General features: G+C 38.4%; 1 protein-coding gene across 1 annotated transcript; it reads left to right on the forward strand.

The window, feature by feature from the left end:
* The first annotated feature begins 9,247 nt into the window (after positions 1-9,247).
* GKN2 (gastrokine 2) lies at positions 9,248-16,114 on the forward strand. The gene is made up of 6 exons (XM_007464080.1): positions 9,248-9,263; positions 11,575-11,628; positions 12,068-12,205; positions 14,017-14,127; positions 14,754-14,910; positions 16,031-16,114. The coding sequence occupies exons 1-6, from the start codon at positions 9,252-9,254 to the stop codon at positions 16,111-16,113; spliced, it is 555 nt and encodes a 184-aa protein (XP_007464142.1). The 5' UTR covers positions 9,248-9,251; the 3' UTR covers position 16,114.
* The last annotated feature ends 280 nt before the right edge of the window (positions 16,115-16,394 follow it).

Raw genomic sequence — 16,394 nt, forward strand, 5'->3', positions numbered from 1 at the left:
GGGCCTCTCACTGCTGTGGCCTCTCCCGCTGCAGAGCACAGGCTCCGGACGCGCAGGCTCAGCGGCCATGGCTCACGGGCCCAGCCGCTCCGCGGCGACATGTGGGATCTTCCCGGACCGGGGCACGAACCCGTGTCCCCTGCATCGGCAGGCGGACTCCCAACCACTGCGCCACCAGGTAAGCCCTATGACGCTCTTTATCCCTCATAAATTTTTTTGGTTCTGAAGTCTGCTTTATCTAAAATTAATATAGGTACTCTAACTTTTAAAAATTAGTGTTAGATAGTTAATTTTCTTTACCCCTTTACTTTAACCTACTTGTATATATAATCTGTGTCTGTGTATTTAAAGTGAGTTTCTTGAATATAACATATAGTTGGGTCTTGTTTTTCTGATCCACTCTGACAATCTCTTTTTTACTTGGTATATTTAGATCATTCATACTTAAAGTAATTATTGATATAGTTGGATTAACATTTAACATGTTTAACTATTTTGTATTAGTTACATTTGTTTATTTTTTCTTTCCTTCTTTTTTGCCTTGTTTTTTGACAGGTTTTTTAAAGAGAAGTTTTAAGTTAGCATCAAAATTGAGTGGAATGTACAGATATCCTACATTCCTTGCCCTCACATGCATAGCCTCCCTCATCAAATGAACACCAGAATGTACATTTGTTAACAGTTGATGAACCTACACTGGCACATCATTACCACCCAAAATCAATAGTTTATCATTATATCTGAACAGTTATCTATTAAATCAATCAAGAATAAGAAAAAAAAAGATTTTATTTTACCTTCATTTATTCCTTCTCTGATTGTCTTAGGCACTCAAGATGCTATAACAAAATGACACAGACTTAGTGATTCATAAACAATACATATTTATTTCTCATAGTTCTAGTGGCTGGGAAGTCCAACAGATCCATAATCTGGTGAGAGCTCATTTCCTCTCTGATGGCCATTTTCTTACTGAGAGGCTTTTCAACTTGTCCATGGTCACATGGCAGTTAAAAACTGGAATAATGTTTTCATGTAATCCAGGAGCCTGTACTGTTTCTTTTATGCTTTGCAGCTTCTCCAAATGAGCAGTAGACACAAAACATTCAGAGGAGTGTGAGCTCTTTAAGTTGGAGTAATTATGGAGGTTTTGTGCAGAAGATGGACCTTTTTTCACCTTATGCTCACTAAAAGAAGTAAATGGTTTCTTATTAAATAATTGGTTTGCAATTTCTTAATAACTAACAAGATTGAATGTGTCTTATGAATAATAAATTGTTACCATAGTATTAGATAACATTTATTGAGCACCTACTGTGTCAGCTACTCTTCTAAGTGCTTTCTATGTGTGTCCTCATTTAATCTTCACAGTAACCCTGTGAGGAGCCATTTTATTACCCTTTTTTTACAGATGAAGATATTAAGGAACAGAGAGGTTAAATAATTTGCCAAAGAATACACAGTGAGTAACTGGAAAACCTAGACAATTCAAATCCAGGCAAGATGTGTCAGGTATGGTTACCTCATAACCATCTCCTATTATTTTGTTCCCTCTAATCATATCTTTGTCCATTAAAGACATGTTACATGTATTCATTTTATTCCCTTTATTCCCTGTGGATCTGTAAAACATTTCATAAGTTGAGAATATTATCATTTGTCCCTCATATATGTGGAAAATATTTCTCTCAGTTTTCAATTTGTTTTAAATGTTGCTTATTTTTTACACTTAATGAATATTATTTTCCTAATCAGGTTTATTGAAATATAATTTATAAATATATAGAATGTTTGTCCTTATTTCTATGAGTTTTGACAAGTGCATGCAGTCATGAAACCACCAGCACAATCAATATAGAACATTGTCATTACCCCCCAAAATGTTCCTTGTGCCCTCTATAGGTGACCTTACCCCTCATTCCCAGCCCCTGCATAACTCTCATCTGTTTTCTGTCCTTTTAGTTTTATCTTTCCAAAATGCCATATAAATTGAATCATACAGTAGGTAGTCTTTTGATCCTGGCTGCTTTCACTCAGTATAATGCATTTGAGATTCATCTGAGTTGTGTGTCAGTCAGTGGTTGGTCCTTTTTATTTTTATTTTTCGCTAAGTAGTATTTCATTATATAAATGTACCACATTTTACCTATCCAGTCACCAGCTGAAAGGTAACTGGGTTATTTCTTGTTTTGGGTGATTACAAATAAAGCCACTATAAATACTTATGTTCAGGTTCTAATGTATACATATATTTTCACTTCCCTTAGGTAAACATCCAGGAGTGGGATTTCTGGGTTATACAATGAGTATATTTAATTTTATGAGAAATTGCCAGATTGTTTTCCAAAGTGGTTGTAGCACCTTGCACACCTGCCCACAATGTATGATTGTTCCATTTGTTTCACGTCTTTGACAACACTTGGACTTTTAAATTTTGTTTTCTTGTTGTTGTGGTGGTGGTTTTGCCATTCTAATAGAAGTATAATGGTTTTAATTTGCATTTCCCTAATTACCAATGATGCTGAGCATTGTTTTTTTTGTATGTATTTGCCATCTGTATATTTTCTTTGGTGAACCATCTTGTCATATGTTTTGCCTATTTTAAAAATTGAAATGTATGTTTTATTATTAAATTTGAAAGTTCTATGTATAGTATAGATAGATTCTTTATCAGATATGTATTTTGCAATATTTTCTCTCCGTCTGTGGCTTTCCTTTTCATATTCTTAACAGTATCTTTGGAAGGGCAGAAATTTTAAACGTTATTGAAGTCCAATATATTAATTTTCTTTCATGACTTTTCAAATATGATGTTAGGTGAAATTTTTTTATACTTGACCTTTATTAGGATGAATAAATTCCTTTTTAAAAATTTTATTGAGAAATAATTGACATATAACATATTAGTTTCAAGTGTACAATTTTGCTTTAAAAGAACCAATTAATTACCTTTTACATTTTATACAGCTAGGTCCATGTATCTTTTCTCTTGTGGTTTATTCGAATACTTTTAGGCTTAGAAAACCTTTTTTCTTTTGCATTGCCAAAATCGGATCAAAGTTTATTGTTTCTTCTTCTACTTTTTTCCTTCGTTTACATCATGTACATTGTTTGTATGTATTTAAAAAATTACTTTGGAATTAATCTTTCTTACATAAGATCTGTATTATCTTGCCCAAATAGCTATATCCTCATCCCAGGCCCAGTTAGAGTTGGATTTTTTTTCCTTTCTAACATCACTTTTGAGCCCTTTCTTGGGTATGGCAAAAAATGACATAGAAATGAATTCATAGGCTGACTGCACCATATCAAAGTGGAAGCGAGTCGGGGAGCAGGGGCAGGGATGTGTTAGGGCCTCAGTATGTGAATTTAGGGTCATTAAAGGAAAGACTTCAGGTGATTATATAATGTAGAAACAATGGAGAATATAAATGTGTTTTTGCTGATAGAGATGGCCAATGCAATTTGTATTTTGAATTATTACATCATTCTACTTGTGCCTCTCTTTTATTTATTTATTTTTTATTTAATTAAGTTTTTAAATTGGAGTATAGTTGATTTACAATATTGTGTTAGTTTCAAGTGTACAGCAAAGTGAGCTGTACATATGCATATATCCACTCTTTTTTAGATTCTATTCCTATATAGGTCATTACAGAGTATTGAATAGTGTTCCCTGTGCTATACAGTAGGTTCTTATTACTTATCTATTTTATATGTAGTACTGTGTATATGTCGATCCCAATCTCCCAACTCATCCCTCCCCTCCTTCACTCCTTAGTAACCGTAAGTTTGTTTCCTACATCTGTGACTCAATTTCTGTTTTGTAAATAGGTTCATTTGTACCCTTTTTTTAGATTCCACATATAAGTGATATCATATGATATTTTTCTGTCTGACTTACTTCACTCAGTATGGCAAACTCTAGGTCCATCCATGTCACTGCAAATTACTTGTGCCTCCCTTCTGATACTTAAAATCTACTATATTTTTTAAATTATTATTTTTAATTGAAGTATAGTTGACTTACAATGTTGTGTGAGTTTCAGGTGTACAACAAAGTGTTTCATATGTGTATATATAATATACACACACATACATACATTCTTTTTCAGATTCTTTTCCCATATAGGTTATTACAAAATATTCAGTATAGTTCCCTGTACTATACAGTAAGTCCTTATTGGTTATCTTTTCTATATATAGTATTGTGTATAACATCTACTATATTTTAATAGTTATTTATGTTTATAATAGCAAACTGAGAACAGATACTCATTGGGTCTGGTTTACTCTTCTATCCATTTCAGAATATGTTTATGGTGATTTTCACACGGTAGGCTGTCATTAAGAGTAGAAGGAAGAAGAGAAATAAATGAAGGAAGGAGAAAGGAAGAAAGACAAAATGGATAAAGGTAATATGAAAGGAAAATAACATGGTGAAAGGCAGGGAGTCTAAGAAATGGAGGGAAAGGACAGGAAAGTATAGTTGAATGGTTTGAGTGTCTTTTGTGGCAACTGAGTACATGAACATCTCTCTACTTCTATAAACACATCTTCTCTCCTTCATTTAGAGTAGTTCCCACTCATACCACTTGGGGAAGTTAGTTTGGGAGAATGACTATAATCGTGAGTTAAACACCAAGCTAAGAGTCGTCAACTTCGTCCTGCAGTTGATGGAGAATTTTAAAAATTCTTTGAACACAAGAGCAATTTAGGCAAAATGGTGCTTTTAGGTCTTGAATTAATTGGTTTTGAGGATGGAACAATGGAAAGCCTGGAAACAGGAAGACAGTTTGGGCCTTTTTTTATACCCAAAGCCCGACTTCCTCTTTTTGGCACAGAGCTAAGTTTCATTTCCCTCACATCTAGATAGGGCCTTGTGACTGGTTCTCACCAATGGATAATGCATGGATGTGGTCATTTTCATTCTGAAGCAGCTAAGAGCAGATGTTTTTTTCTTCATGCTTTTGGTCTAAACTCTCAACTGCCAGCTTGTTGATGCTAGGATAACCACGAAACTACGTATGGAAAATGGGGAAGCCACATAAAGAAGAAGACAGAAGCCACAAAAGTCACCCCTTGGACGAGAGCCACCCACCATGAAGTCATCTGTGTTGGACTTTATGTGAATGAGAAATAAAAGTTTATGCTGTCAAATCACTGAGATTTAGGTGTTGCTTATTACAGCAGCTAGTGTAACCATTCTGACTAATTAAAGTCATTTTGACAGGGACAGTGTGTGGTGGTGAGGACGAGAAATGGAGTTTGAGCTCATGGATTGGAAAGAAAGACACAAATGGGCGAAGCATTACAGAGGAAAAATGGCCCAAGAAGGAAGGATGAATTCAAGGCAAAAGCCTAAACTCCTGGAGGAAATTGTTAGCAGAAATAACAATGTCCAGAAAAAAAGACTGTCTTGGGGGAAAGAATATAACAACTTTTATTTTAGATGTATTGAGTCTCATATATTATAGTATATCTAAATGTAAATGCCTGACGAATTAAAAAACGAGTTGCAGAAGTAAATTGTGTGCACATGTGTGCACGCGTGTGTGTGTGAGAGAGAGAGCGAGAGAGAAGAAAGAGAGAGAAAGAAAGGTTGAAAAAATAGGGGATGTAGGTCTCATAATAAAAAGGTAATAGTTAAAATGGGTTCAAACTTACGTAAAGAAAGGCAACTAACAAAGTCAGTATTTGGGAGTGGATTTACTATTTAGTATGAACAATAGAATAGCAAGAAAAAGTCTTATCTTTGCCACTAATTGTATCTAAAATGACCTTGGCCAAGTTTCTTAACCTGTTTGAGTCTTAGTTTCCTCAAGAGGGGTTTGGAAAGGACTTGAAACAGCTCTTCCAATTAGAATCACCCATGGGCGTTTAAAAGTCCACATGGCTGTGCCCCCTTCTCAGACACATTGAATCAGAGTGTCCAAGGTGTGGGTAAGGCCAGCACGAGGCCCTTGCATGTTAGCTATTTCACACCCTCAGTGGGGAGCTGGGCAAGCTTACTCTTGAATTTCATTTATAACAACTTTTACAAGCACAGTGTTTTATTCAGCTAGTTTAAAAGTTTCACCCTTGAGTTGCGGGTAGGCCTATTTTCAAGTCTATCTTTTGGTCAAGAAGCTTTCTGGAACCAGAAGTCTCCTTGCTAATGCCCCCATCTCAGCAAGGCAAGAAGTTACACTTGCCAACAAATAAGAGAGGACAGATGGTACTTGTAATAGTTACCAGTGTGGACTCTGATGTCTGATTGCGGTCAAATCCCGACTCCTGCCCTTAAAAGTTGTGTACCATTGAAAAGTTACTTAATTTCTCTGGACCTTAGTTTTCCTACCTGTAAAATGAAACATGGTTAGAAAGTAACACAAAGGATTGTTATGAGGATCAAATGAATTAATATATGCAAAGTGCTCAGACAGTGCTAGAACACATTAAGTGCTCCATAAAGGCTAACTATTGTCATTATTAGATCTATAGACTCAGGACTCCTGGGGACAGGAGACAAAGTAGAGGGTAGAGTATAACACCTCTGACTGTCCTAATATCTATAGGTGTGATTCTGGGGGACTTTGGGGCCAGTTATGCGAGAAAATTTGCAGATGTACTACAAAACTGTAATCCTTCTTGCTGTTGCTATCTTAGAAAGATTTAATAAGACAGCACATTTTACAATCACCCCAGCTGAATAACCAGGGTAGGGGAATTCCAGTGAAGTAGGGTAACCCCAAAATTGCCCAAATGTCTGCTTTTTAAAAGCCCTATTTTTTTAAATTGATTAATTAATTAATTAATTTTTGGCTGCGTTGGATCTTCATTGCTGTGCCCGGGCTTTCTCTAGTTGTGGCGAGCAGGGGCTACTCTTCGTTGCGGTGCGCAGGCTTCTCACTGAGGTGGCTTCTCTTGTTGCAGAGCACGGGGTCTAGGTGCGCGGGCTTCAGTAGTTGTGGCTCATGGGCTCTAGAGCGCAGGCTCAGTAGTTGTGGCTCATGGGCTCTAGAGCGCAGGCTCAGTAGTTGTGGCACACGGACTCAGTAGTTGTGGCGGACGGGCTCAGTATTTGTGGCTCGTGGGCTCTAGAGCGCAGGCTCAGTAGTTGTGGCACACGGGCTTAGTTGCTCTGCGGCATGTGGGATCTTCCTGGACCAGGGCTCGAACCCGTGTCCCCTGCACTGGCAGGTGGATTCTTTTTTTTTTCTTTTTTTTTTTTTTGCGGTATGCGGGCCTCTCACTGTTGTGGCCTCTCCCGCTGCGGAGCACAGGCCCCGGACGCGCAGGCTCAGCGGCTGTGGCTCGTGGGCCCAGCCACTCCGCAGCATGTGGGATCTTCCTGGACTGGGGCACGAACCCGTGTCCCCCGCATCGGCAGGCAGACTCTCAACCACTGCCCCACCAGGGAAGCCCAGGCAGGCGGATTCTTAACCACTGTGCCACCAGGGAAGCCCCCATTGACTACTTTTATATTAAAAACCCTGAACGACACATATATACACATATATATTAAACACAGAGACATAAATACATATTCAATATTTTTACAGCATTGGTGTTATAGGTAAACATGTGTTATGTGCTACTCTTTCTATGTTCTGTTACAGGTTCTTTGTACTACTGTTTAACATACCATATTTTAAACATTTCCTATGTCATACAATGAGCTTTAAAGCATCACATACATAATGGAACATAGTAATATGTTTATGTGCCATAATGTAAACATAAGCATATCACTGGGAACTTAATTGTTTCCAGTTAATTGATATACAACTTTTAAAAATAAATGCCATATACACTAAGTCACTTACTGCACCTCTGATTAATTTTTTGATTGATTCTAATGGTAGAATTATTTCCTCAGGTAATGGTCATTTTTAGAGCTTATAAATATTGCAAATTGCTTTCTTTTATCAATTTTACATTCTCCCAAGCAATATATATTTCCCCTTTGATTTATGCTTATCCACATAGAGTAAATTTTTTTGCCATGAAAATTGGATTCATATGAATATTTTCCAACTTGCCTTTTGTTTTTTTAATTTAATTTTTATTTTATATTAGACTATACTTGATTTACAATGTGGTGTTCGTTTCAGGTATACAGCAAAGTGATTCAGTTATACACATACATATATCCATTCTTTCTCGGATTCTTTTCCCATATAGATTATTACAGAATATTGAGCAGTGTTCCCTGAGCTATACAGTAGATCCTTGCTGTTTATCTATTTTACACACAGTAGTTGTGTATATGTTAATCTCAAATGCCTAATTTATCCCTCCCCTCCATGTTTCTCCTTTGGTCACCATAAGTTTGTGAAAGCCCTATTTTTAAAAAGCTGCTGGACGTCATTCCAGCTGTAGAACAGGAGCATCATTTATGCTATTGCTTTGCTTACTGTAATAATTTTCAATATTGAACAATTCTGCCATTTACAGGTACTATTTGTTTTTGTATTTCCCCATCTCTAAGTTCATGATTCCACCCTAATGCTAGCTAGCCATTTCTGATGTGGCATTAAAAAACTTACTCGAATTAAGCTCTATTCTCTCTATTTTTTAATCTGAGGATTTCTCAGTGCATCTCAAGGTAACGAGAATTATATGTCATAGTTTTGATGGAGTTTTGGGCAAGGTTTAATGATAAATTCAGTTAATGATGAGCAACTCTGAACCTTGCTCCTCATGGATCTCTGGAAATTGGCACCAACTGTAAATGGGAGGAGAAATAAAGTCATAAAGCCACAAATCAGGGCCCCAGACACTGTCCTTGCCTCTAGTCCCATATCCATCCCTTGGGTGGAAGAATTCAACAAACAAGGCAGGGATGAAAAGGCATTGAGTGAGGGCTCAACTTAGGTCTTAAGGGTGGACTTTACCTTCAGCGGAGATTTAGGAATATTAGATATAAACGACGACAAGACGTTTGTTTAAAACAAGCATCTTGTAGTATTTTTAAAGGGTGGACATTGAAATCTCAAATGCAACATAGAGCAGATAAGAGGGAATATTTACAGAGTAACCAAGTGGCAAATTTTTACTAGTGAATAATGAACTTTGCTGATATCAGGTTATGTGGTTGGGTCTCAATCCCGATAAAGGAGTTTGCTGGGGTGTGTCAATGATATGGACATGGCTATTTCCAAAGTGATCATTCTGGAAAGAGATTTCCACACCTTAAAGCCAATATAAAGGGTAGAAGTTGCATGGGCAGCCTCGCTTGCTCCAGCAGCTTCTGCCTTTCAGACAAAATGAAAATCCTTGTGAGTATTTGTTTACGTTTCTTTATACCCTTATGGTGGCTGCTTGCAGAGAATGCTCATATCCAATATGCCTTGGCTTTCAGGGGTCTCAGACAAACACTGCATGCTTGTAAACTTCTGTGATTGAATTAATGCTGTCTTTGGCAGGAATAATGTTGAACATTAATTTGTCCATATTTCTTTGTCCATTGTCTGTTTCTTGAGATGTTTACTAAAAAATTACAAAAAAAAAATTGGAAATATCTAGGGAACTTTAATTTGTAATATTTTGGTAATAATTCCTTATTATGAACTTTGGAGGGAATGTAGGCATTTTAGGACAACTGTATTTACTATCTAAAGGAGAAGTAGGGGGCTTCCCTGGTGGCGCAGTTGTTGAGAGTCTGCCTGCCGATGCAGGAGACACGGGTTCGTGCCCCGGTCTGGGAAGATCCCACGTGCCGCGGAGCGGCTGGGCCCGTGAGCCATGGCCGCTGAGCCTGCGCGTCCGGAGCCTGTGCTCCGCAACGGGAGAGGCCACAGCAGTGAGAGGCCCGTGTAACACACACACACACACACACACACACACACACACACACACACACACACACACACACACACACACACACACACACACACACACACACACACACACCCACACACACACACAAAGGAGAAGTGGTGATTTAAAAATAATAATAACCATAATAATAATAATAATGGCAGCCGTCATTTCCCAAGTGTGTACTAGGCCCTATGCTAAACATTTGCATGAATCATTTCATCCATTCACTTAAACAATTCTATGAGCTGTGTAGTACTGCCCCATTCTATAGGTGAGGAGACTGAGGCACAGAGGAATGTGATTTCCCCAGGCCAGTAAATGTGGGATTTAGTCTTGAAATTTCCCCATCTTAGGCCCAACTAACCAAGCAATCATGGCAAAGTAATCCTGCCATGACCACTCCAGCTGATCCCAGCCCTGATCCCATTCTCCCATAGATCCACATTGCAGTACTCCATGGATGGTTAGTTGACTATGTTCTGATCCAGAATGGAACTCCTTCCCCCAGTCTCTATCCCTTATTCTCATTGAGCTATTGAAGGAGAAAGCAAAATAATACCTCCCCATAAGGTGTTAAAGACTGTCAGCTTAAAGAGTTGCCTCTCCCAAGGTATCTTGATTTTTTTAGAGGATACCTAACCCTAAAACACAAACCTGGAACAGTGGTATATTAATCATGGTGTTGGGTGAGTGGTTACTTGGGGGCAGGGGACACTTCCTGAGCTCTCTCTAATCATACCACTAAGGTGGCTAGCCCTTCACCCACCTACTCAGACCTCTGTATTAGATCCATTAAACAGAATACGTAGGAGTGTCAGAGGTTGTCCAGGAGTCCAGGTTGTCCCTATGCAAGTAGGCAGGTTGGACAGCTGCATATAGGTCCATGTTAGACATTCTACCCACAGTCACCAGGAGAAAAATGTTACTGGTGAGATGCAAAAGGAAGTAGGAAAATCCCACTGACAGGTCCTAAAAATATCTGCCTTCTCCTTCATCAGCAATTTCGATGACCATGATATTCAGACATAATGGTATTCAGACAGTGATATTCAGAAGAGAGAACACAAAACCGGGATCAGCATGTTGGATGAGTCTCTCATATAACTGCAGCAAAATGTCAGCAGTGCCTCCATGTCAGTCTCACGGTCTGCTGGCCTAACACTTGTCTGATGGTATCACTAAGGAGAATGTGGAGGTTTTCCTTGATGTCAGCCTCAAAAGTTAATCATGCCTCCAAGCATCGGATTTTCATAGTTTGCCTTTAGGAATCTATTGTATCTCTATCACCCATGAATCCACTTAAATCTTTCTTACTCTCTCAATCTCAAGGAATTAAGTAATTTTTTTAACCAAAAAACAAAACTTGACTCCTGTATACTAAAGCCAGTGTGAATACCACTAGGGTCCTCCCCTTAGTAACATGAGTCCTTCCTCACTGCTCACCTCCCCCAAGTTTTTTTTTTTTTTTTTTTTCTGGCATAAGAACTATGCTTTCTAGAAGGTTGTGTTGTTAGGAAGGGCTGGGAATTTGGTAACAAAGGTAGAACCTGTGTCTGAAAAATAGCATGAACCCAACAAATGCCTGTCAAATGAATGAATGTGTGTTTCACATTTTGGAAGTGGACTGTTGACCATCCATGACCTCCCACCAGTGTCTTAAGCATATGTTTTCTGTGATATTTGTGCTTGTCTTGTCCAATGTCACCTCATGTTCCCACCCTAAGTGACAGCCCTATTGTGAATAGATGTGACTGGTCGGTTTTTCAGGTGGTATTTCTGGTGGCACTGGCCATCTTTGGGACACAATCTCATGGATATGAGGTGAGTTGGTTCACTATAGACTTTATATCTTAGAGGTATTGGGAGAGGAAAAAGAAGATATGAGATAATGTGAAGGACAGTAGAGAGTCCACATGTCCTATGTGGGATGAAATTCCAGAAATAACCAATAACAGAAACAATGAGGTTGATTATTTCTTTCCAATCACAATACCTTAAAAAACGTACCCCATTGCTTTAAAATGTGGTTAATTTCATTTCTCATGTAATGCCATTGCTTTGCCCATATATAATGCAGTGAACTATGAGGAAGACCTTTACATTCTAATTTTAGCATGGGCTTTTGGTCTGGGTTGCCAGTGGAGATGTTTCAAGGTTCAATCTCTTGTTTGAAGCAATAGAAGGCTTTACTTTGCAGGGAGGGTTGCCTTTCCAATGCACATAGTTTATGAAAAAAACATTATGTCTTTTGTCAATCTAGGTTTATAACATCATCAACCCAACTGACAATGGTGGCCCTATTCAGGAGACAATAACAATTGACAATGAAAAGAATACCGCCGTGATTAACATCCACGCAGGATCATGCTCCTCTACCACGATTTTTGACTATAAACATGTAAGCAGCAATATTTTATATTCTTCAAGAATGGACTTCTAAAGGGTGGAGGGGCAGCCATTTATTGTGCATTTGAATTCCAGGTTCTATCCTTGCAACTCTTTCACAATATCCTTACTTCTGCTTTTCCCCTTAAATAATCAAGCAATTGATTAAAAACCAATCAAACAAAACCATTTCTAATTAAAAAATGTGATGAGACAGGAAGCATAGAAATTCGCTTGACCTTTTCAGGTGGAAAGCACGATCATACTGGCTAACTACAGGCTCAGAAAGTGCCTGGAAGAGTGACTAAAACCCAAGGCCAGGCATGGCACACAGGCTCTCAAAAATGTTTGTCAAATGACTGAATGAATGAAGTAGGGCTTCTAATACAAAAAATTGTGCAGACAAAGAACAATAATGCAGCAAGCAGTCACAAAGTAGCAGAAATCCAGAACAGCTCTACACATTTGACCATGTATATGCAGTAAATCATACTGCTTCTGGAAGGATGAAAATATCTTAACGAAAAACATTAAACTATTTCCAAGTTTCAGTTACTGGTATTAACAATAAATCTCAGGAAACTTATTCTGTCCTTGATTCATTTGTTTGTTTTCCATTTGTTCCACCTGGGTGATGAGCCTGCTTTCACCTATGGAGAGAGCGATGCACTGTGGATATAAGCAGTCTGTAGTCCGTTGCACTGGACATTTGAACGTGACTTTCTTCTCCTTTTCTTATAGAAACCTCCTCACTCCCTCTGCCCCACTGGTATTGGGAGTTCCACGACACATTTGAAGCATAGGGTCTTTGAAAGATATACTTTACAAGGAAGTTGTGCTGAAATTCTTTTTAAGCAGATGTCAGGGAAATCACAAAAGTATCTTAAAAAAAAATAGCACGAGAATGGGTGAGAATTTGGTTAAAACCTCTTCCACTATCATCAGGTTCAGCCTCAGTCAACTTTTGGATTTTAGGGACTGGCAATTTGTGAGAACTGAAAAATAGGAGCTAGAAAGATTTATAATATTTGCACTCTTGTAGGCTGTATAATTATTTGGAACTATATACAGAAAATTCCACTCTGTATGAAGATTCCAGAAGGTTCCTTTTGGCTCCAAGGACCTCACCCTCCATTGTTCTTCCAATCCCAACTTCCTCCAACCCATCCTTATCCAGCCGGCTTGGGTCTGAGGTGGAGAAAAGATAGAAGATGGTAAAGGAGGGGAGGGGAGAATCAATGAAAACGTATGTGTGGTGGGTGAGGTGGGTGTGGGTATGTTGAGGAGGGCTTCTAAAGCATCACTGTCCAGTAGAACTTTCTGCAATGGTAGAAATGCTCTATATCTGCATTTTCCAAGAGGGAAGCTACTAGCCACTTGTGGCTACTCAGCACTTGAAATGTGTGACTGAGGAAGTACATTTTAAATCATTTGAATTTAAATTTAAATGGCCACCTGTGGCTGGTAACTAACGTATTGGAAAGCACAGTTCTAAAGAATACCGTATTTACTCCAAATTGAGGAAAAGGCAGGACAAAATCAATAGAAAGAGACAGAGAGCAGCTTCTTCTCAAGCTTTCAAACCCCAAACTGTAGACCCCAAACATGAAAAGTGGGGCACACATCATGGGTTTACACAGATTCAGAGATAGAAATGACAAGTGAAAAAGTAAAACGACTATGTAAAAGAAGTCGAATGGATAGAATTGACTGCAGTTTGAAAATATCACTACGCATGCTCAAGGCTTTCCGCATGGCCCATCCTCACCAAGCTCAGAACCCAGGGAACTGGGAGGGGCAGTAACTGTGCTCTTGCTGCTTCAGGGCTACATCGCCTCCAGGGTGCTCTCCCGAAGAGCCTGCTACATCTTGAAGATGAACCATAAGGCCATCCCTGCTCTGGACCAACTCCAACGGTACATCTTTGAGAGGCAGGTAAGCCTGGGGTAACCCTAAGTATTCCCTGTTCTTGAGCCAGGAAATACTGGTGCCCATAGAGAAATGAAGAGGGTAAGGGAGATCATAATATCATACCTTATTGTGGCTATGGTACCCTCCACTTTAAAGCATCTTCACATTTATCGATTTTAGAGCAGGAATAAATCTCTTAGCTTGAGTTCCACCCTACAGCCCCCAATACAAAAAACTTACAGTAAATTCCAGTGTCTTTGTAGAAAGGACTAAACATCCTCTTCTCAGAGCAAGGCTTTAAGAAATAGTGATGGGCAGAAAAAATGAGTGATGATATCAAATGACACAATGGTGCAAAGAAATACAGTATAGTGAGAATAAACAAACACTGTGTGAGGCTAGGAATCTGAGGTTTATTTCTCCTTTTGTGTCTTTTCATCGGGCACAGGATTCACCCTCTCTGGGTTTCATTGTCACCAGCTGCAAAATAACATTGGTAATAATGAGGTTTCTCTACAGACCAAGTGGTCAAAAAGAGATGATATCTTGAGATTCCTGACCATCTCCTGTTTAATAATTCAAAAGAGAAAAAGTCACAATTTAGAATAAGCTACACCAGATTATGTCAATTTATTTCATTCTATTCCTAGGCTTTGAACAACATGTTCTCTGACAAATACATCTGGGTCAAGTATAACCCACTGCAGTCTCTGATCACAGAAGTGGATTGGTTCCTGTTTGGATCACCCATCAGGCAGCTCTGCGAACATATCCCCTTGTACAAAGGGGAAGTGGCTGAAAAGACACGTGAGTACCAATAAATCATTCCTTCACCAGATATTTTCTGACAGCTCCAATATGTCAGCCACTCTGCCAGGTGCTGTGTGAAATACAAATAAACATGAAACATGACTCAGTTTGGTTTACTTTGGGAATTAAATATCTACCATGTGTGGAAATAGTGCTAAATGTTAGGGAGAGACAGAAATGAAACAACTCTGCCTCCAAGGAACACATAGTCTGATGGAGAAGTTAGTGACTTAAGACAGAAGACGGAATAAAAAAGATTCATGAGGACAAATGAAAAGCTCTTGGATTCTCTAAAGTACAGCATGGTAACTCTAGTTAATAATATGATATTGCATACTTGAAAGTTGCTGAGAGTAGATATTAAGCATTCTTACCACACACACACACACACACACACACACACACACACAAAGAGTTACATATGTTAACTACACAAGGTGATGGATGTGCTATCTTGAGCTTTTACAATGTATATGTATATCAAATTATCATGTTGTATACTTTAAATATATACAGATATACTTGTCAATCATTTCTCAAAAAAGTTTAAAAATAGTCTCAGGATCTAAGATAAAATTGGTCCAAGAAAGAGCAGGCAGAGTGGGCTGACAGGGAATAAAAACTGATTCATGCAGGTAACATATGTCACTGCAGTCATTACTGGTATTTTTACACAAAATTGCTAAGTATGGCAGAGTGACAGAGTGAAAGAAAAGCTGGATCACAGATGGCAAAGGTAACAAGAGAAATTCCCCAGAGTAGTGGAAGGTAAAGAAGAAAAGAATTAGCATTTATTACCTTTCTATTGCCCAGAAAAATTTAAGATATTTTTACTTTTCATAAGGTCATTAGTACTTATAAGTAAAGGCATGCAGGCATGCCATTAATGCAGAATGTCATAGCATTAATCGAGTTGAGCCAGAGAGCACTTCTGGGAATTGTCAGTATATTTAAGCTAATATATTATTATTCTTTGCAATACAAGTATAGCTAAAATCTTGGGGAACATGAAATTACATGTACACCCCCTAGTCAAGACATTTACAAAAGGGCATTGGTTTGCTGAATTCTAGTAATTTCTTAATTCTCTTTCTTTAAAATTTTTTCCCCTTTTCAGATGTTACTGGTGCTGAAGCCTGTGCAAAGGCTGGGCTCCTGGGCATCTTGGGAATTTCCATCTGTGCAGACCTTCACATTTAAGGCACCAGCCCACTGGTTTCATCTTTTCACAGAAATACACGTTTCCACTCAACGGCCAAATTAAATTCTTTGTCAACGTCCCAACAAATTTTGAGATTCAGTAGTAAAACATAAGTACTATATTTATAGATATCTGGGTGTTTTCTTTTCTTGTAAGCAGCAAAGGGAAGCCAAACAATGTTTATGTCAATATATAGAAGGAAAGAAATTGCCAGGATTTCAAGTAAAGTGCATAGTGTGAAAATTCCCAGGTAATATATGTGAGTCACATACAGGCTGGT

This window comes from Lipotes vexillifer, unplaced genomic scaffold (genome assembly GCF_000442215.2).
Source record: "Lipotes vexillifer unplaced genomic scaffold, Lipotes_vexillifer_v1.1 scaffold311, whole genome shotgun sequence".
NCBI classification, from domain to species: Eukaryota; Metazoa; Chordata; class Mammalia; order Artiodactyla; family Lipotidae; genus Lipotes; species Lipotes vexillifer.